The sequence below is a fragment of the Peromyscus maniculatus genome, chromosome 8, assembly GCF_049852395.1.
Source record: "Peromyscus maniculatus bairdii isolate BWxNUB_F1_BW_parent chromosome 8, HU_Pman_BW_mat_3.1, whole genome shotgun sequence".
In the NCBI taxonomy this organism is placed as follows: domain Eukaryota; kingdom Metazoa; phylum Chordata; class Mammalia; order Rodentia; family Cricetidae; genus Peromyscus; species Peromyscus maniculatus.
The window spans coordinates 1,397,946-1,420,303 of record NC_134859.1 but is presented as its reverse complement, the minus strand read 5'-3'; the positions used below and the strand labels follow the sequence as shown (position 1 = coordinate 1,420,303).

The following is a 22,358-nucleotide window of genomic DNA, read 5'->3' as shown; positions in this document are numbered from 1 at the left end:
GACCTAAAAGCCTAAATCTATTTAAAAATGTACCAGGATGTTTTAAAATCCATCTTTAGCAAAACACAAAATAAAACAAGTGCCCAGCCCTCAACACGATTTCTCTCCTTTCAGGCTGTCCTCTTCCCCCATCCCGACCCCTATAGCGGGCGGGAGAAACTGGAGCGATGGGGGTCTACCAGGTCCTTGGACAAGTGTATCAACAGTCGCCAGTAAGATGGGAATTCAGAGCCAACACAGCAAAACCAGGAACGCCTGACGCACCCGACGCCAAGATTCATTCCAGCCGGGGCGGGGAAGTTACAAGAAAAGAGTCTTCATGGATCGCTCTCCCACAAGCGGTCACCCTCCCTCGAGAAGATTCTCGCCTCGGGTACGGTTAGTTTCGCTGTTGTAAATTTTACCTCACGTAATGCCAAAGGGTCAGACACTGGGGCAGATGGCCGGCGGGAGCGAACACAACACAAGCGCAAAGGCGCACCGGATCCTAGTGCGCACGCGCAGCTCTCTAGGCAGGCTCTCGTTTCCTCTCTGGTGGGGCAAAGCGCCGCCTAGCGTCCCGCCCCGCCCCGCCCCGCCCCGCCCCTTGCGTTGCCATGGAGACCCAGCGGCCAAAGCCCGCCCGTGGCAGCGTCCTGGGCCTGGCGGCGGCTTGCGGGGTTTGCGTGGGCGATGTTGAGCCACACAGAGCTTTCGCGGAAGAGCGTGGACTTGGCGGAGATGCGGTCCGGGGGCCTGGGCCGCTGCAGGCGCTTCTTTTGGCTGGGCGTCGCCTTCGACGCGGTGGGTGTGGCAGTGCTGTTCACTGGCGTGTTCGCGAACCTGCTGTTCTACGACATGCTACTCTATCTGGGTTCCATCATCATCTTCGTCAGCCTCCTGTGGTGGATCTTCTGGTACACTGGCAACATCGAGGCGCTCCCGGAAGACCCCTCGAGGAGGACTTCGCCTCGCGCGGGCGAGGTCGGGATGCACCGCAGCGGCAGCCTTCGCTTCTCGCTGACCCTCAGGAGCGTCTCCAACACCTTCCGGCGGATCCACCGGCGGCGGCGGCCGCGGCTCCTCCCGAGGGTCCTCCAGACGATCCGTAGCCTCAGCTCGACCGACCCAGGCCAGCTGGAAGGGAACAGCGATGCCGGGAGCAAAGATGGCAGAACTTCGTTACGTCCGGCAAAGCCTGTGTCCGTTCTGAAGCAGCTAGAGCTTTGCTCAGTCCAGGCCTCTAGGAGCCTGCCCCTGGTCCCTTTGCCTGCCCCTCTCTCGGTTTGTACTTCTAGGAGCCAGCCTGTCTTTTCGGTGACCTCACAGGGCTACTCTTCTGGCAGCTACTCCCAGATGACTTTGTCCTCTGACAGTCGTGCACCTGTGGATCTTGACCCTCAGGGGCACTCTAAGATCAGTGTGACTTCTCGGATCTACCCTCTGCAACGGGCAGACAGTCAGAGCCACCTCCTGGTGCCCGTACCCTCTGACAGTTTCCCTATGGTGCCCATGAGCTCTCAGAGCCAAATCCAGGACTCTGTGTCCTCTGACAGTCGTGTGCCTGTGGATCTTGACCCTCAGGGGCGCTCTAAGATCAGTGTGACTTCTCAGATCTACCCTCTGCAACGGGCAGACAGTCAGAGGCACCTCCTGGTGCCCTTTGAAAGTTTCCCTGTGTTGCCCATGATCTCTCAGGGCCAAATCCAAGGCTCTCTAGCCCAAAAAAGCCAGCTCCAGAATCTTCCACCTGCCTCTCAAACTCAACCTGAGACTGTTAAAGCTCCCAAGAGCCATTCTTTGGCCATGGAGGTTCCTGTGGTAACACCTGGGTTTGCTCAGACTTCTCAAAGTTGTTCTCCAGGTGTCCAGAAGGTTCCTAAGAATTCAGGTGCTAAAGCTTTGGAGACTCTCCCAGCAACCAGCCATAAAATAGCTCTGGACCAGCCTGACCCTTCATTGCCTGTCTCTGAGGTCACACATACAGACAGGAAGTGTGACCCCACTGACAACCTTCCAGCCTCCAGGGGAGTGAGGGAAAGTCACTCTTCCTAATAGGAATCAGACCCCCGCATGTCTGCTAAGGTCTTTGCCAAGTAAGTGCCTTGGAGGAGAAATTACCAACATTCCCCTTTTTATTGTCAGCATCTCTCACTCCTGTAATGGGAACAAAGTGGCCTGGGACTTGAGGGATTAGCCACTTTGAGAGTTGGTAGGCTTTTGAAACTAGTTCTCTGAGTCATACTAAGGCTTTGACTACTTTATCAGACAATCAAGTCTGTCCTTTTGTTCAAGGTTAGAGAGGGAGTTCTTTAGGATGCCCTGAGTTCTGGAGGAAGGAGGATTTGGATTCTGCAAGGTTTCTCCTGGAAGAAGACAGCTTCATTTTGTACAGGGACATGGCATTAAATGACACTGAACTTTAGGTGGGGAGTTATTCTTTTCCGATATGTTTGATTTTTGTCAGAGACAGTATTCTTTAATACCCCTCTAAAGCTTCAGTAGGCAAAACTGTACCCAGCTAGAATTTCATAATATTCATATTCATACACATTTTCGGTGAGTTACTTCTACTTAGTGCCAAGTAATATTAATTTCCTGCTTACAACAGTGATAGTTGCTATTTAAATACATTATTTAGATAAAACACTTTGTACAATGTAAAGGTAAGCTTTAAATGTAAGAAAAGTTGGGTAATTCTGAAGTGAAGATGTTGGACCTGAGTTAGCTAGTTTATTCTCCCTCTTCCTCTCTCCTCCCCCTTCTCTTTCTCAGTTTGTATTTTGTTGTTGATGTCCTGTAACTCACTCTGTAGACCAGGCTGGCCTTGAACTCACAGAGATCTGCCTGCCTTTGCCTCACGAGTGCTGGGATTAAAGGTGTGGGCCACCACCACCGGGCTTGTTCTGTAAATCTTTATGGGCATTTTGGCTGCTTTAGTTTTATACAGTTTGAACACCTGAATTCTATAAAATATATCCAATGACTTACGTTCATTTCTATTAAAAGAGAGAAAAGCTGGGCATGGTAGCACATACCTGTAATCCTAGCATTTGGGATGCAGAGGCAGGAGGATTGCTGAAAGTTCAAGGCCAACTAGGATAACATAGCAAGACCTGTCTCAAAAAAGTTGGAGGGCATGGGCTGTGGTGGAGCGACTCCGCGATGGCACCTGCCTAGGATGCCCGTATTCTAGATTGAATCGCCTGTGCATTACCCACAAAGTAATAAAAGATAGGGTTGGGAATGAATCTCAGCTTGCTTGACATCAGTAGTGTGTGTGTGTGTGTGTGTGTGTGTGTGTGTGTGTAACTATGTATGAGCAAAACAATTTTAAAAAGAAAAGACTGGGCTGGGTGTGGTGGTGCACATCTTTAATCTCAGTACTCAAAAGGGAGAGGCAGGCAGTCTCTGGAAACTGGAGGCCAGCCTGGGCTACAACGAAAGTTCTAGGCCAACGAGGGCTATCTCAAAAAAAGAGAACAGGATTAAATGTTATTTCAAAAGGCCATTTCCTGCCCCCTTTATTCTTTGGAGTGGTTCATATGATTGAAATAATTATCTAGGTAGGTCTTAAAGACTTAGACACTAGGTGCCAGGAATAAGGTAAATATGAAGGTACAAGGATGTAGATCTTGCCAACAGAAAGTTTTGTAGTCTTTGTTCTCTGAATCAAAACAATATGAGGATGATTAAAGGTCAGCCAAGGAAAAAGGAAGTCTTTAACAGGCCAGTGGGAGTATTATCTTTTTCACAGGAGAAGCTACTCCATGCCTTCAAATAATTAATTCATTGGCCAAACGTTTGTATGTTTTTTTTTTTCAGTTTTTTGAGACAGGGTTTTTCTGTTACACAGTCCTGGCTGTCCTGGAACTCGCTCTGTAGCCCAGGTTGGCCTCGAACTCACAGAGATCTGCTTGGCTCTGCCTCCCGAGTACTGGGATTAAAGGCGTGCACCACCACCACCTGGCTAACATTTGTATTCTTTCTAGCAAGTGCCAGACATTGCATTAAGTATTGAAGAGCCAGTGCTATATTCGGAGGTCCTACTTTTCAAGCACTTACCACCTACCAGGAGGCATGGACACTGAAATAATTAGCCACTGCAGTGTAATACCGTGTTTTAAGAATACCAGTGAGGGTTGGGCAAGGGGTGTTTGAATTGGATCCAAAAGTAGATTTTCACTGGGTGAAGGCATGGGTAAGAACATTCCATATGAAGGGAAAGTGTCACCAAAAGAGTATAGAAGAGGGTGAGGAGACATGGCTCAACAGTTAAGAGGGCTTGCTTTTCTTCCAGAGGACCCTAGTTTAGTCCAGTGCTACACAGAGAAACCCTGTCTCCAAAACAAAACAAAATCTGATGGGTTTGTTGTTTTGTTGTCGTTGTTGTTATTTTTCAAGACAGTGTTTCTCTGTGTAGTCCTGGCTGTCCTGGAATTAGCTCCATAGACCAAGCTGGCCTCAAACTCAGAGATCCCCTGCCTCTGCTGGGATTAAAGATATAGGCCACCCATATAATAAATTTCAGTTTTACTCAATTATTGAAAAAAAATAGCCAAATGAATGGAAACACATGAGCTATGAACCAAAGGCTGAGGGGCCCCCAGCTGGATCAGGCCCTCTGAATAGGTGAGACAGTTGATTGGCTTGATCAGTTTGGGAGGCAACTAGGCAGTGGGACCAAGTCCTGTGCTCATTGCATGAGTTGGCTGTTTGAAACCTGGAACTTATGCAGGGACAAATGGCTCAGTCTGGGAGGAAGGGACTGGACCTCCCTGGACTGAGTCTACCAGGTTGATCGCAGTCCTCGGGGGAGGACTTGTCCTGGAGGAGATGGGAATGGAGGGTGGGCTGGGGGTAAGGGGAGGGAGTGGGAGGGGGGAGAATAGGGGAACCCATGGCTGATATGTAGAACTGAATGGTATTGTAAAATAATATATATATATATATATTATAATATATATTATATGTATATAAAAGATATGGGCCACCATGCCCTGTGAAAAATGAATAAATAAATAAACAAATAAATAATACAAATAAATCGTAAGCAGGATATAGTGCACAGAACATTGTTTTTTGTTTTTTTTCTTGCATTTTTATTTTTTCACCTTTTTAAACAAACATTTATAAACTTTGTCTTATACAGATATACGTATATAAATACAACATTGAGTTCAGTGGTCCTTCAGCATTTTCCACATAATTTTTTTAACATAAAAACAGGTTATAATTCCAAAGTCCAGAGTTATTTGAAACTGGAAAATATTTTCTCTGTAGAAAATAGTAAAAATGATAACATTTCCCAATGAGCCCATTTAAGCCAAATAATAGCTGAATTAAACATATAAATATTGATTAGATTCTGGGATACAGAAGAAACCTATCTTCATCTGTTCAGAGAACTATGTCTAAGTTGTGTAAGTGAGATTCCTATTCATCCTCCCTTGACTGTTTGATTTATGGCAGACATTTTTCTATAGGCTAACCCCTAATCTAAAAAGATTTTAGCCTCCCCTCCTGAAAGTACAGCCAGCATATCCTTTCATCAGCTTGATAAGGTACAAATTCTTATCCTAATAGTGAAATATTTCATTAAAGCATGCCCAGTGATTGGGCAAAACCAAAACTTAATATAAGCCACAGACAACCTAGGGTCCTCCCTGCTAGGTAGGGATCTGTGTCTGATTGTCCTTTGCTTTTTATCTAGTATCCACTTATGAGTGAGTACATACCATGTTTGTCCTTCTGAGTCTGGGTTACCTCACGCAGGATGATATTTTCTAGTTCATTCCATTTGCCTGCAAATTTCATGATGTCATTGTTTTTCTCTGCTGAGTAGTACTCCATTGTGTATATGTACCACATTTTCTTAATCCATTTTTCAGTTGACAGGCATCTAGGTTGTTTCCAGGTTCTGTCTGTTATGAATAATGCTATGAACATAGTTGAACATGTATCTTTGTGGTATGATTGAGCATTCCTTGGGTATACGCCCAAGAGTGGTATAGCTAGGTCTTGAGGAAGATTGATTCCCAGTTTTCTGAGAAACTGCCATACCGATTTCCACAGTGGTTGTACAAGTTTGCACTCCCACCAACAGTGGAGGAGTGTTCCCCTTGCTCCACATCCTGTCCAACATAAGCTGTCTTCAGTGTTTTTGATCTTAGCCATTCTGACAGGTGTGGATGGTATCTCAGAGTCGTTTTGATTTGCAATTCTCTGATGACAAAGGATGTAGAGCATTTCCTGAAATGCCTTTCAACCATTTGAGATTCTTCTTGTGAGAATTCTCTGTTTAGCTCTGTAGCCCATTTTTTAATTTTTTTGTTTTTTGAGACAGGTTTTCTTATGTAACAGCTCTGACTGTTCTGGAATTCATTTTGTAGACCAGGCTGGCCTGGGATTAAAGGGATATACCACCACTGCCCATCTAGTGCACACAACTTTAATCAAAGGCAGGCAGATCTTTTTGTGTTTGAAGTCAGCCTATTCTATATATCAAATTCCACAACAGCTAGGACTACATGGAGAGACCATGTCTCAAAAAAAAAAAAAAGAAAAAGAAAGAAAGAAAGGAAGGAAGGAAGGAAGGAAGGAAGGAAGGAAGGAAGGAAGGCCAGGTGGTGTCGGCACATGCCTTTAATCCCAGCACCTGGGAGGCAGAGGCAGGTGGATCTCTGTGAGTTCAAGGCCAGCCTGGTATACAAAGTGAGTTCCAGGAAAGGCGAAAAGCTACACAGAGAAACCCTGTCTCGAAAAACCAAAAAGAAAAAAAAAAAGGAAAAAAAAAAGAAAAAGAAAATCATGAGTCAATTTGGAACTGGAGAGATGGCTCAGAGGTTAAGAGCACTGACTGCTTTTCCAGAGGTCCTGAGTTCAATTCCCAGCACCCACATGGTGGCTGACAACCATCTGTAATGAGATCTGGCAACCTCTTCTGTGTACATAATAAATAAATAAATAAATCTTTAAAAAAATAGAAAGAAAGGGGGACTGGAGAGATGGCTCAGAGGTTAAGAGCACTGACTATTCTTCCAGAGGTCCTGAGTTCACGAGTTCAATTCCCAGCAACCACATGGTGGCTCACAACCATCTGTAATGAGATCTAGTGCCCTCTTCTGGCTTGCAGGAATATATGCAAGCAGAACACTGTAAACATAATAAAATAAATAAATATTTTTTTTAAAAAAAAGGAAGAAAGGAAAGAGAGAACAGAAGGGCATGGATGTAGTAGATAAGCCAGTATAATGCATATATGCATACATACAAACAATGCTGGGCTTAAACCTCGGCACTGTATAAACCAGGTAGGGTTCTGCACACCTGTAATTTCAGCACATGGGAGATAAAGACAGGAAGATCAGAATTTGAAGATCATCCTCAGCTACATAGTGAGTTTGAGGCTAGCATGGGCTACATGAGACCCTATCTAAAAAAACAAAAGCCAAACAACAATAAAATTAAGTGGCTGGCAAGATGAGTCGGTGGGTAAAGGTGTTTCCTGCCCAGCCTGATGACCTGAGTTCAGTCCCCAAGATGCACATGGTGGAAGGCGAGAACCCACTCCCACAGGTCCTCTGACCTTTAATCTTGTACCTTTCTCTTTCCTCACATAGATACAAATATGTAATAATTTTTTTAACTAAGGTTCACTAGTGAGTGGTGGTGGCATGCACCTTTAATCCTGGCACTTGGGAGGCAGAGACCGGTGGATCTCAATTAGTTCAAGGCCAGCGTGGTCAGCAGAGTTACAGGACAGCCAGGGCTACACAGAAAAACCTTGTCTCAAAAAACAAAAACAACAACAAAATGAAGGTTCACTTTACTAGGGGGTTGTGTTTTAAAAAGGTGCCAAGTTGAGGGGACATAAATTTAAAAAATTTAAAGGAACAGGAACAGATGTAGCTGAAGTGTTCCTGTGTCCTGCCTGGTCCACGGTCAGGACAAATCTCTCTCATCTTCCAGTCTCACAGCCGCTCAGACCCAAGTAAACACACAGAGGCTTATGTTATTTATGAACTGTATGGCCATTAGCTCAAGCTTATTACTGACTAACTCTTTTTTTTTTTTTTTTTTTTTGGTTTTTCGAGACAGGGTTTCTCTGTGTAGCTTTGCGCCTTTCCTGGAACTCACTTGGTAGCCCAGGCTGGCCTCGAACTCACAGAGATCCACCTGCCTCTGCCTCCCGAGTGCTGGGATTAAAGGCATGCGCCATCACCGCCCGGCCACTGACTAACTCTTACACTTAAATTAACCCTTAATTCTTATTTATGTTTAGCCATGTGGCTTGGTACTTTTTTTCAGTTCTGCCTTCACATTTTGCTTCCTCTCTGACTTCTTTCTCAGACTTTTATCATTTGTGTACAGTAGGGCCACTGATTTTTTTGAGTTGATCTTGTATCCTGCCACTTTACTGAAGGAGTTTATCAGCTGTAGGAATTTGCTGGTAGAATTTTTGGGGTTACTTATGTATACTATCATATCATCTGCAAATAGTGAAAGTTCGACTTCTTCCTTTCTAATTTCTATCCCTTTGATCTCCTTTTATTGTCTTATTGCTCTAGCTAGAACTTCAAGTACTATATTGAATAAATATGGGGAGAGTGGACAGCCTTGTCTTGTTCCTGATTTTAGTGGAATTGCTTTGAGTTTCTCTCCATTTAATTTGATGTTGGCTGTTGGCTTGTTGTAAATTGCCTTTATTATGTTTAGGAATGTTCCTTGTATTCCTGATCTCTCCAAGACCTTTATCATGAAGGGGTGTTGGATTTTGTCAAAGGCTTTTTCAGCATCTAATGAGATGATCATGTGGTTTTTTTCTTTCAGTTTTTCTATATGGTATATTACATTGACAGATTTTCATATGTTGAACCATCCTTGCATCCCTGGGATGAAACCTACTTGGTCATGGTGGTTACTTTTTTTGATGTGTTCTTGGATTTGTTTTGGCAATATTTTGTTGAGTATTTTTGCATCAATGTTCATGAGGGAGATTGGTCTGTAGTTCTCTTTTCTTTGTTGCATCTTTGTGTGGTTTGGGTATCAGGGTAATTGTAGCCTCATAAAAAGAGTTTGATAATGTTCCTTCTGTTTCTATTGTGTGGAACAATCTGAAGAGTATTGGATTTAGTTCTTCTTTGAAAGTCTGGCTCTCGACGCAAACCGATGGGCAAACCGTGCTTCCAGGAAAAGGTGAAAAGCTACACAGAGAAACCCTGTCTTGAAAAAAAAAAAAAAAGAAAGAAAGTATAACAGAATTCTGCACTGAAACCATCTGGTCCTGGGCTTTTTTTTGGTTGGGAGACTTGATGACTGTTTCTATTTCTTTAGGGGTTATTTAAATAGTTTATTTGGTCTTGATTTAACTTTGGTTACATCTTGCTTCCTGTATGTCTGGCTGGCGACTCCTGACTCAGCCTTCCTCTTCCCAGAATTCTCCTTGTCTACTTGTCCCGCCTATACTTCCTACCTGGCTATTGGCCAATCAGCATTTTATTTATCAACCAATCAGAGCAATACATTCACAGCATATAGAACGATATCACCCATCAAACAGAGATGTAATAATAGTTCATGGCTTGTTTAGGGCTATCTGGGAAGGCATAACCTAATAGTCACAGGTCCTTGGAACTTTGAGAGTGAAAAGAAAAGAATGTGGTGTGTATGAAAGAAAATGAGAATAGATGAGGCGTCTTTCATGGATGGGAAACCTCTGATGGCCTTTTACTTTGCTCTTTTATTTTTCTTTAAGCAGTGTCTTGCTATGTAGTACACTTGAACTCAAGATTCCCCTGCTTCTAAATATTTGTAAGTTCAAGGCCAGCCTGGTCAATATAGAAAGTTCCAGGCTAGCCAGGACTATACAGTGACACCCTGTCTAAAAAAAAAAAATCATGTACCTGAACCTTCTGAGTGCTGAGATTATAGCCATTGCCACCTTGCATGGTTTCTGCCTGCTGCTTTTTAAATTTTTCATCTTTTTTTAAAAAAGGCCTTATTATTTTTTATTATGTATAGGTATACCTGCATGTGGGTTGTGCATGGGAGTGCAGGTACCAGCCTAAGCCAGAGGCACTGCATCTTCTGGAGCTGGAGTTAACAGACAGTTGTGAGCCATCTGATAAGGTGCCCGGAACTGCATTTGAGTCCCTGGAAGAGAAGCAAGCGATCTTAACCACTATGCCATCTCTCTAGAACTTTTTTTTTCCAGAATCTCATGTAGCTCAGGCTGGCCCAAATATTTGAACTTCTGATTTTTCGGCCTCTGCCTGCCTGAGTGCTGGGTATCACTACACTAGGTTTGTGAAGTGCTGGGGATGGAACCCAGGGCTTTCTGCATACTAGGTGAGCAGTCTACTGAGATCCATGCCCAGCACACCACAGCTGTCTTCTTTGCAGAATTTTTAGCAGGGTTGAATTGTGTTTGTAGTCTGTAGTTCTACCTATGACTGTCTGTAAAGTAATGCCAATAGGCAAATAATTGAGATGAATTGCTAATGTTCTCTTCATTAAATTATAAGCCAAAAGTAAACCTCATTAAATTATAAGCCAAAAGTAAACCTCATTAAATTATAAGCCAAAAGTAGACCTCTTAAATATTAGCAACAAGCCGGGCAGGGGTGAGGCATGCCTTTAACCCCAGCACTTAGGAGGCAGAGGCAGACAGATCTGTGAGTTTGAGGCCAGCCTGGTCTACAGAGTGAGTTCCAGGACAGCTAGGACTATTTCACAGAGAAACCCTGTCTTGGAAAACAAAAACAAAAACAAAAACAAACAAAAAAAAAAAGGTTAGCAACAAAGTATAGTTGTTCATCTTGCAAAATAGTTCCAGGTGTTTAATTTCTTGTACAGAACCTTTCTGGTGGTTACAGAAATGACATCATGTGGAACTACTGTTTACTATAATTGCCCATTTATACATGTTGCTTGTATGATAAGTACTTATCTAAAACAGGAGTACATGTGTTTCCCCCCCCATAAAGGTCAAAGAAGTAGATATTTTAGACTTTAAGGGCCAAAAGACAAAAATCAAAGATGTGAATTGCGTGGTGTAGTGATGCATGCCTTTAATCCTATCCCTTTGGAAATAGAACTCTATATGCTGCCATCCTGGTTTGTGTATCCAGTTTCTGGACAGCCAGGACTACAATAGTGAGACTGTCTTTAAACAATGCTGTGAGTCAACTTGTGTAACCAAGGAGAAACCCCCTGCCCTGATCTGCCCGTTGGCCTGGAATGGGCACTATAGCTCCTTTTGCTCCAGTTACATCATCTGGAGTCATTCAGCTAACCAAGAACAAGTGGCATAGGGAGAAGGGACACTGTGGGACAGGTCTACAGCCAACACTACCTTTGTCATTCTGCCCAGGGACACCCAGATGTGGCCCTCTATTTTCTCAGAATACACAGCCTTCTCCATTTGATGTGCTGGCCCAAGATAAGGCAATTTGCTAACCTCCTGACTCCCAGATGGAGAATCTACCTTTCAGGACCTGGTTTCTTCCAACAACAGAGCACACATTGTATGGCAATACCTACGTCCCTGGGAAGGCTGGTAGTCAAAGAGGCAGGCCCTAGGAATGCTTATTTGGGAACTGATTCCCTAGCTTGGTTTTTGAAGCTCACGTTGAGACTCTATGGTCGTATAAAACTAGGATAAGGAGGGGTGCCTACCAATACCTAGTGTATATAGAGTGGAGATGCAGTGAAGCATCCTAACAATGGACAGGATAGCTTATGTGACATGGATTTCTCTGACCCACAGTGTCAGTAGTATGAGCCTAACAAGCTTGAATCTGAACCTTTACTGAAACTTTAGATTGGAGGATGGAGGCTCCCTGCTGTAATCAGTCTGGCCCTTGGAAGAGTGAGGTGAGAGAATTGAGAGTTGGAGACTATCCTGGCCTATAAAAAGAGAGGCTGTGTCTCAAAAAGAAAAAAAAAATTTAATTGCTGTTTTTCATAAGCTTTATTTTTTTATTTGCTATTTGTACTTTCTGGGTGACCTGGAACTTACTATGAAGCCCAGGCTGGCCCAGACTTTGCAGCATCCCTCCTGCTACTGGGGCCGGGCGGCGGTAGCGCATGCCTTTAATCCCAGCACTTGGGAGGCAGAGGCAGGTGGATCTCTGTGAGTTCGAGGCCAGCCTGGGCTACAGAGTGAGATCCAGGGCAGGCACCAAAACTACACAGAGAAACCCTGTCTAAAAAAAAATAATAATAAAATAAAAAAAATAGCTATTGGGTGTTTATAACACAATAGGAATGACTCAAGGGCATTCATCAGACTTAAACGCTGTTGTTATCTCCACTTAAAGGATGGATTTAACATTGAGAGATTAAGTAAATTTTCCAAAGTTATACAAGTAGAGGAGCTGGAATAACATAATATCCTATGTTATATAGGATAGATGACAAACTTTTCTTTCATATTAAAGTTAGTATTCAAGTAGGTGGTCCATACTGTAATGTCAGCACCCTGGAGGTGGAGGTAGGAGGATCAGAAGTTCAAGGTCATCTTTAAGCACAAAGGGAGTTTGAGGCCAGCCAGAGCCACATGAGACCCTGCTTTATTAGAAGGGAGAGGGGGAGAGGAAAGAAGAGAGCCAGGCCTGGAGAGAGGGAGGGAGCAGAGCAGAGAGAGAACAGAGAGAGGTTTTTTGTTGTTGTTGTAGTTTTATTTTGTTTTGTTTTTTCCAGAGCTGAAGACTGAACCCAGGGCCTTGTGCTCTACCACTGAGCTAAATTCCCAACCCTTGACACAAATATTAAATGTAATTTCAGTTGTAATACTGCAGGTCAGTTCATGGATTACTTCTCTATTTAAACCTTTGATTTCAGCGGAAAAAAATGAGAATTGGCATTGTCTCTTTTTTGTTTTATTCTAGATTATCATATTTATAACTATCATCTCAAATAAAATTGCCTTTTTCTTTCTAGAACTTAATGGTGTTTCTACATACTTCACTGCCAACTTGATAAAAGCACAAGTTCTTATCTTGTTTGAGAAGCTTCTCTCTGGAGTCCTGACCTATTCCAGATCAACAGACTGCCTGTAACCATTGCCTCAGTACTGGAGACAGCATTCCAGCCTCCAGTAACAGTGCTATTTATTAACATGACAATACGCCATAATAGACTTTGTTATTCCAATGAAACTTTATTTAAAATAAATTGAGTTTATAAAAATAGACTGGTCTTGTGCAAGCATTCCAGAAACCTGAATGGAAAATAATGTCCCATGTAACATGTGTGTAAATAAAATCCACATACAAATAGACATTAAAAATAAAATAAAATCCACTGTATAGCTAGGGGTGGTGGCACAGGCCTTTGATCCCAGCACTTGGGAGGCAGAGGCAGGCAGATCTCTCTCTATGAGTTTGAATCCAGCCTGGTCTACATAGTGAGTTCCAGGGCAGCTAGGGCTATGTAGAGAAACACTGTCTCAAACAAACAAGCAAACAAACAAACAAACAAAAAAACAAAAAATATACTTTTGGGGCTCCTGGAGAGGTGACTCAGAAGTTAAGAGCACTGGCTGCTCTTTCAGAGGACCTGGGTTTGTTTCTAGCACCCACATGTCAGCTCACAACCATTGCAATTCCAGTTCCAAGGGTATCAAACATCTTCTTCTGGCCTGGCCTCTCTGGGCACTGCATGCAGGTGGTGCACAGATATACCTGTAGACAAAACACTCATACAGATTTTTAAGAAGATAATCTTAAAAAACCCACACCCAAAAAATAGACTTTGTATTTCAGGATTGTAATCTCATTATGAAAGATATCAGAAAGGGTTAATGCGTTTAGTGTGTTATATAGCAACTTAGGTATATTGCTATACAACTTCCATTTTCCACTAATCCCAGCACTTGAGAGGGTGGAAGCAATAGGCTGGGAAGTTCATGGCCATCCTTAGGTCAGAGTTCAAGGTAGCAGCCTAAAGTATACTTGAGACAATATCTCAAAAAGCCAGAAACAGGGCTCAGTGTTAAAGGCTTTTTATCACCAAGCATGACAACCTTAGTCTGATCCCTGGGACTCACACAGTGGAAAGAGAGAACCAACTCTTGAAAGTTGTCTTCTGACCTCACACACTGTCTGTCACACACACACACACACACACACACACACACACACACACACACACACACCTGTTGGGGAATATTTTAAGGTATGTTACTTTTGTTTATGTTGCATTTGTTTAACTCTGTGAAGCTGTATTACGTGCCTGTCCAAAACACCTGGTGGTCTAATAAAGAACAGAACAGCTAATAGCAAGGTAGAGAGAAGAAAGAAAAGGAAAAGTCTGGGAGGAGATCAAAGATCCAGAGAACAAGGAGGACCCAGGGCCCAGCCAACCAGCTACACAGTAAGCCACAGAGTAAGAAACAAAGGTATACAGGAATAGAAAAGGAAAAGCCCAGAGGCTAAAGATAGATGGGATAATTTAAGGTAAGGAAATCCAGCAAGAAGCAAGCCAAGCTAAGGCTGGGCATTCATAAGTAAAAATAAGCTTGTGTGTGTGATTTATTTGTGAGCTGGGTGGTGGGGCCCCCAAAAGAGCAAAAACAAACAATATGCCTCCACAAACACAAATAAATGCAATTTGGGGACTGGAAAGATGGCTCAGTGATTAAGAGCATTGGCTGCTCTTGCAGAGGACCTGGGTTTGATTCCCCATAACCACATAGCAGCTCACAATGTACGTAACTCCAGTCCCAATGGATCTGACACCCTCTTTTGGCCTCCAAGAACATCAAGTATGCGTATAGACAGGCAGGCAAAACACCAATACATTAAAAACATAAGATGTCTTAAATGTAGTTTTTATTATTTTTATTTTTTTGAAACAGAGTCTCTCTATTTAGTCCTGGATTTTCTGTGTAGACCAGGCTGGCCTCAAACTCACAGATCCTTCTGTCTCCCAAGTACTATGCATGCCACCATCCCAGGCTGAGATGTAATGAAAAAGTAGCAGCCAGGTGTGATGGCTCAGAACTCTAATTCCAGCCCTGGGAAGGCAGAGGCAAGTGACTCACCTAAAGTTCAGAATACCCAGAGCTAAAGAGTGAGACCTGTTAAAACACAATGAAACAAATCGCCACCATATAAACCTAGGAAACAAACCATATTCTCAATGATAAGGACTCAAAATAAGCAAAATGTTAAAAATGAACAATTTATGATTTATTTATTCTACAGAATATCTTCCATGGTTGGAATCTCTCCCAAAGTCATTTGTTGAAAGTCAGTTACCATCATAAAGCAGGAGGAAAGCTGCTTTCTTTCTTTCTTTTTCCTTTGTGGGGCATGGTTTCAAGACAGAGTGTTACCATGTAATCCTAACTGTCCTGAAACTTGCTCAGAGATCTGTCTGCCTCTTGTAGCTGAGTTTTTCTCTCCGGGTCCCGCCAAGTCCCAGCAGTCCCGTAGCCCACTTATAAACTAAACATACAGATGCTTATATTATTTAAACTGCTCGGCCGTTAGCTCAGGCCTACCATTGTCTAGCTCTTACTCTTAAACTCAGCCCATTTCTGTAAATCTATATGTTGCCATGTGTTCCGTGGCTTTACCTGCTGCCTTTACATGATGCTCCCTGGACAGCAGGCTGGTATCTCTTCCTTTCTGCCTTCCTGTTCTCTCAATTCTCCTCTCTGCTAGTCCTGCCTGTTACTTCCTGCCTGACTACTGGCCAATCAGTGTTTTATTTGTCAATCAATCATCCACAGCAGCCTCTGCCTCGAGTTCTGGGATTAAAGCTGTGTCACCACCCCAGGCTAAAAGCTGCTTTCTCACAGGACAGGGCCAAGAGGAATCCCTTGCAGAGCTTCTGACTGGGTTCAGAGCCTCGGGAATTCGATTCGCAGCCTTGCACAAGGGTTAGGGGAAGTAGGTTCTTATTTAGGCCTTTTCTCTTCTTGAGTTTCTTCACACCCCTTTTTGGGAATGAGGATTGAACCTAGGCAGAAGTACTGCCATTCTACAAGCCCCAGCCCACGTCTTTTCTCTCTCCCATGTGAGGATGTCCTCTGTAGTTCAGCAACAAGGGACTATCTTGGAAACCACCACTGGGCTCTCACTAGGTGTGAAGCTTACTAGTGCCTTGATCTTGGCCCTCTTAGTCTACAAACTTTGATAAATAAATATTGTTTTCAAATTATCCAATCTCATGTATTTTGTTACAGTAGCATAAATGGATTAAGCCAGGTTCCATTTTTTTTCTATCTTCTAATTTTCATTTGACTATACCTATAATTAAGTATCCCTGTCTGCATAGTGAGTTTGGGGCCAGCCTGGGATACATGAGGCCTTGTACTAGTTACTTTTCTGTTGCTGTAATAAGATACCATGAACAAAGAAACCTATAGAAGAAAGAGTTTATTTTGGCTTCCAAGTTCAGAGGGTTAGAGTACATGATGATGAGGCCACTGTGGAAGCAGGCAGTAGAGCAGGAACATGAGAGATCACATCTTCAACCATAAACGTGAAGCAGAGATTAAACTGGAAGAGGGGCAAGGTTATGAGTTCTCAAAGCCATTCCCCAGTGACATGCTTCCTCTAGCGAGGCTGAAGCTCCTGTAACCTCCCCAAAGAGTGCCATTGACTAGAGACCTAGTGTTCAATACCTGAACCTCATAAACAGGAGATGGCTCATCAGGTAGAAGCCTGTAAGTCAAGCCTGATCACCTGACTTCTTGCATAATTTGTCTTCTCATACGCATACAATAAATAAATAAAAAAATTTTTAAATTCAATTTTGTGAAATGATGGATTTCAGACATATGTTTAAGTGATCCACCTACTATAGTTCCGAGTATCTGAACTACAGACCTGCAGGAACACACCCAACTCTCTAGCCAATATTATTATAGGAGGGTACTGGACCAATGTTTAATGAGAAGATTTTTTTTTATGTGTATGTGTGTTTACTTATATGTATGCCTGTCTACCACTTGTGTGGCTGGTGCCTTTTAGAGGTCAGAAGAGGGCATCAGATCCTGGGATCTGGAGTTACAATGGGTTATCTGCTGCTGTATTGAAATTTGAAGATTGAATCAGAGTCTCATAGGAGAGTATCCAGAGCTCTTAACTGCTGAGCCATTTCTCCAGCCCCAGTTTTTAAAAGGCATTTGTTATTATGTGTTTGTCTTTGTGTGGGTATGTGCATGAGTGCTGTGCATGTGGAGCCCTGTAGCATTGGATATCCTGGAGCTGAAGTTACAGGTGTTTGTAAGCCACCTGATGTGGGTGCTGGGAACTGAACTCTGATCTTCCTGCATGAGCCGTATGTGCTTCGTTCCTTTCTTTTTTTTGTTTATTTTGTGTGTATGAGTGGTTTGCCTGCATGCATGTCTGTGTACCACATGCATGCTTGATGCCTGAGGGAAGTGGTGAGTCTCCATGTAAGTGCTGGGAATTGAACCTGGGTCTTTTGCAAGAAAAGCAAGTACTCTTAACCACCGAGTCAACTCTCCAGCCCCACCATATGTGCATTTAACTGCTCTGCCATCTCTCCAACCAGAAGGTTTTATTTATTTATTTATTTATTTATTTATTTATTTATTTATTTATTTATTTATTTTCATTTTATGTGTTTTGCCTGAATGTATGTCTGGATATGTACCATGTGAGTGCAGTACTAGTTGTGGCCAGAAGAGGGAGTAGGAGCATGCTGGAACTGGAGTTACAGGCAATTGTGAGCCACCATGCTCTTCCTCTGAAAGAGCCAGCCACCAGGACTCTGAGCAGCTGAGCCATCTCTCCATCTGTGAGTTTGTTGTTGTTGTTTTGTTTATCTTTTTGTTTTTGGGTGAGTGTGTGTGTATATGTGTGTGCATGTGTAATGTGTATTTGTGCCTTATAATATCCTTGAATCTTTAGAAGAATTCCCTGTTTGACTGTTGGCATTGGTTTCTGCTACTTGTGAGCCAAGAGGCTTAGCCAACAGAAGCACTCCAGGGAAAACTGTAAAATTCACCTCTGGGGAAGACTGCTCTTTTGAAAGAGAAATTTAATGTGTCTTCTGGGTGTATGGAGTAGAGAAAACTTCACTCTGAAGAATTGCAGAACAGCTATTAACAACTGTAATAAACAAGATGTAAAAAGGAGGCTGTGCCCTCACAGGTACCTTACTAATGTGCTGTGGGATGTCTTTCTGTATGCTATGAATTTGTGTTGCTCTCATTGGTTGATAAATAAAGCTTTTTGGTCAATGGTGAGGCATAATAAGGTTAGACAGTTCATTCAAACTAAAAACAGAGATGAAGAAGGGCTGAGTCAGGGCAGATGCTGTGAGCCAACCAAGAAGCAAGATGTGAAAGAACCGATAAGCCACGAGCCACATGGCGATATATAGATTAATAGAAATGGGTTAATTTAAATGTAAGTGCAAGCTAATAATAAGCCTAAGCCACCAGCCAAACTAAACTCAAGTTTAGTAGCCTAGGGTTGTGTGTGTGTGTGTGTGTGTGTGTGTGTGTGTGTGTGTGTGTGTGTGTGTGTGTTTTAGCTTGGTTTGATAATGTGAGCCAGGCTATCCTGGAACTCAGCATGTAGCCTGGGTTGGCATTGGACTCTGATTAGCTTTAGCTTTCCAAGTGCTGGGCTCATAGTCTGAGCTACCATGCCTGACATGGGAGCATAGCCCACTTGTTGGTTTATTTGAAGACAGAGTCTCACTCCAGAGCTACATAGCAATTTCAAAAAAACAAAGAACAAAAACAAACAAAAGACAAGGGCTCAGTATGCAAGTCCTTGGCTTGTCTGGAACTTACTGTAGCTAGAAGTTTTCCTGGTCTTGCCCAGCACCAAGGTCCCACAACCATTTATAAGATTCCTGTGTCCCACCTGGTCCTGCAACCACTCAGACCCAAGTAAACACACAGAGGTTTATATCAATTACAAATTGCATGGCCAAGGTCTATGGCTCAAGCTTCTTGCTAGCTAACTCTTATATCTTAAATTAACCTGTTTCTATTAATCTATAAGTTGCCACATGGGTGTCGCTTACCAGTCTGCTGGCATGTTGTTCCTTTGGTGGTGTCTGGTGTCTGCTTTTTTCTTTCCCTTCTCTTCCTGTCTATCTGTTTGGATTTTCCACCTGCCTCTAAGCTGCCTTGCTATAGGCCAAATGACTTTATTTATTAACCAATCAGAGCAATGTATTTTCACAGCATATGAAAGACATTCCGCCATCAACTTACTACCAGGCTGGCTATGAACTCACAGTGATCTGCCTGCCTCTGCCTCCCAGGTGCTGGTACTAAAGGTGTACATGCCCTACCACAGCCTGCTTGTTAACATACTCTTAACTGTGCCTTGGGAAAATAACCAATTATTACTGGGCTTAAGGAAAGTATATTGCACAGTGTGTAGATTTGCACAGCCACTTGGGAAAACTTTTTAAAAATATTTATTTGGTCTGTGTGTGTGTATGCATGATTGTATGTACATCTTGTGAACCATGTACATTCCCCAAACTGGAGTTATATAGACTTTTGTGAGCTGATGGGGGGTGCTGGGAATTGAACCTACATCCTCTGTAAGAGTAGCCAGTACTCTAAACTCCTGAGACATCTATCCCTGGAAAATTTTTTCATGTATTCAAATAATGGGATGCAATATGACAGAGAAACTACAATTTTATATTATATGATATAAATTACAGAAATACATGTTGAAAGTAAGTAGCCATTGTTGGTTAAGTGGTGGTGCTCGTGGCTGGCCGTCGCGGGTGGCAGCCATGGCAACGAATGTTGCAGTGGTGGAAGAATCACGAGTCATGGTTACCTTTCTAGAGCTTTATTGGGAGAGAGAGAGAGAGAGAGAGAGAGAGAGAGAGAGAGAGAGAGAGAGAGAGAGACCACATGGAGGGGGGAGAATATGGAAGGAGAGGCAATAGGGAAAGAGTGAAGAGAGAGCATGCCTGCTTTTTAGGCTGGGACGCCGTCACAGGCTGGTGACATAATTAAGGACATAATCCTTACATCCCAGACTTTCACTTATTATTTTTTAAAAAAAGCAGGTAGATGGGAATAGGGGCATCGTTTCTCTCAAAAGCTGCTTCCAGCTGACTGTTGGACATCAGTTGGTTCTTGGGGGAGTCTTCCGAGGTAGACAGTCATTGTGGGGTACTGTCTGTCATCTGTTTGCTCTGGAGACATGCATCCCTCTTGGCTGTGGCTGGGAACCTTCTGTCTGACAAGATGCTGGTGACATAGAAAAAAGCTTAGAGAGAAAAGAATCCTGAGATTTAAGAGTCTCATGCTCTACCGACTGAGCCTTTATCAAAAGGCATCTTTTGAGGCCAGGACAATATGGCACCATCCCTGAAGTGGCTTTTGCAATCTGGAAAAGGTACGGTGTCCTTTTCTTCAAAGGCAGCTTAATAGGCAGTGGGCCGATGGCTTCTGATGTGCAATGGAACAGCAGCTGAAAAGTTATTCTTGAAGAGTAATTAAGCTCACGCCTCTCAAGAGTAGAATGGCATTTAATAGAGGGATATGGAGAAGAACAGGATGCTGAGATGAAGCACATACACACATAGCCAAGAAGAATGGACAGCTAAATTCAAAAAACATCAACAATTTCCAGAATTTAAAATCCTGAATCATGACATAACACTAGTGGAATTCAGGTGTTTCTGGTATATAGACTGCTCTCACCCAATGTGAGGTTGAACTATTGACCTTGTGTATATCCTAGTTCACAAATGAGTCTGTCAGATACACTAAGCCTATAGACTGAAGATGATGCCCCAACACTGCAGAGAAACCTCAGATGACTGTCCAAGCAGCTGGCTGTTTCTGTCAACTCACAATTTTTTGAAAGTTGCTTGCATGCACTTCCTGTTTTTATTTTTGTTAGCTAATATTATTTCCTTCTTGGGTCTCTGAGGGAGTTGAAGATTAGTTAGTTATAGTTGAAGATTAATTAGGATAGAAAGTGAATTAGATACAATAGGATAGATAATGGAATTATTTTCTCTGAATTTGTCAAATACAAATGAACTAGGCATTGTTTAGTTATTTATTACTTGTATATATTGTATATAGTTATTATACCTTTGTATATAGTTTTTCTTATGTTAGTTCTAAGCTTTTTCCTTTTTTCTTTTTATTAAAATAGAAAAGGGGAACTATGGTGATATTTTATTTGTATTAAAATGTTATTTGTATGTTAATAGCTGTTACAGTTTCTTACTTGATGACCTCTGGACTCCAGCTCTGTTGTGGTCCTATACCATTAGCTAAACAGTGAGTTAGAACAGGGAACTGGGAAGAGAAAAGCTTGTGGTGTATGAGAATTTATTTTTGTGGAATTAGGGACAAGGCAAAGATCAGGGCCCTGTCTGTATGCACATGAGAAACACAGGCAGTAGGTCTGGAGTGAGACAATGAGCTCTTATCTTAGCTGGAAATTTTTTTCCATTAAGTAACTCCGAAAGTGCAATTAAATCTGGTGAGGGAGGTAAGGCTGTCCTCTGTACCTGACAATAGAGAAAGGAGAGGTGACATCCCCAAACTCCCAGGACCAAGTCAGTGGTTTTGATGTCCAGAAGGAAAGAAATGGATCACTTCCCTGCTGCGTTCTGGGTTCCCTGCCATGTCTGTAGCCAAGCCTAGGACTATAAACCAATCCTTTTGGAAAACTTGTCTGAGGAGGCTATAAGATGATTTTTGGCTTAAGAGCCATCCTGACTACTGTAAATTTATTTGTATGGCTCTTAGCAGCTTCCAGATCCGTCTGTGTCTCCCAAGGCAGTTTGAGAATGAGTGGGTGGAGTTAAGGTGAGTTAGGGCGAGTTGTAGAAACCCCCCAAGCCTGCCCATTTGAGCCCGCCCACTGTGGCAGAAGTCAGACAGAAAAGGTTGCACGTGACAGACGCAGAAGTGGGGAGGGATAAGGGTTTATAGCTTTAGCAGAAAGCTTGGGGATAAAGTAACTCTTTTATTTGCCTGTTCGCTGGCAGAAGTTCCCGCGACACTGTTATGTGGCCAGATTTATTGGTACCCACCCCTATCTGCCAATGTAAGTGGTAAATATATCAGCCCCTTTGTCCCATGGCTGTAGCCAAGAGAAAAATAAAAAAATTAAAATAACAAACCGGGATCTGACTCCAATCTTAGGCGTCCCCAAGGAGTGAAGAGAGATCTAAGAATTGGCTCAGGTCCTCTTCGTCAAGGGATGGGAAGGGCTGCGGCTGCACTGCAGTTGGTCCATGGTGGACCTGAGACAGCATTGACCTCCTCGTCAGGAGCAAAAATGTGCCATTGCCAGCACAGCCCAAGGACAACCCCCAGGGTGTCCCTCGCAAAGAATACAGCTCAGACCACAACCGAGAGAACGGTGGACTCGCTGTGGTGA

General features: G+C 43.0%; 1 protein-coding gene across 2 annotated transcripts; it reads left to right on the top strand.

Moving 5' to 3' along the window:
• Window positions 1-595: 595 nt before the first annotated feature.
• LOC102904041 (uncharacterized) lies at window positions 596-13,173 on the top strand. 2 transcript variants are annotated; one of them, XR_013053125.1, is made up of 3 exons: window positions 602-2,075; window positions 12,685-12,782; window positions 12,925-13,050. XR_013053125.1 is itself a non-coding variant. In XM_006983918.4 (2 exons), exon 1 carries the CDS (start codon window positions 673-675, stop codon window positions 2,032-2,034), a length of 1,362 nt encoding a protein of 453 aa, XP_006983980.3. In that variant the 5' UTR covers window positions 596-672; the 3' UTR covers window positions 2,035-2,075; window positions 12,925-13,173. The 2 variants fall into 2 exon arrangements, 1 of the variants encoding a protein (XP_006983980.3); XM_006983918.4 differs by lacking the exon at window positions 12,685-12,782 and having other exon boundaries at window positions 596-2,075; window positions 12,925-13,173.
• Window positions 13,174-22,358: the final 9,185 nt, after the last annotated feature.

Bases quoted from the DNA above. Each gene is read 5' to 3' on its own strand.
- LOC102904041 (XM_006983918.4), top strand. From the start codon at position 673: ATGTTGAGCCACACAGAGCTTTCGCGGAAGAGCGTGGACTTGGCGGAG.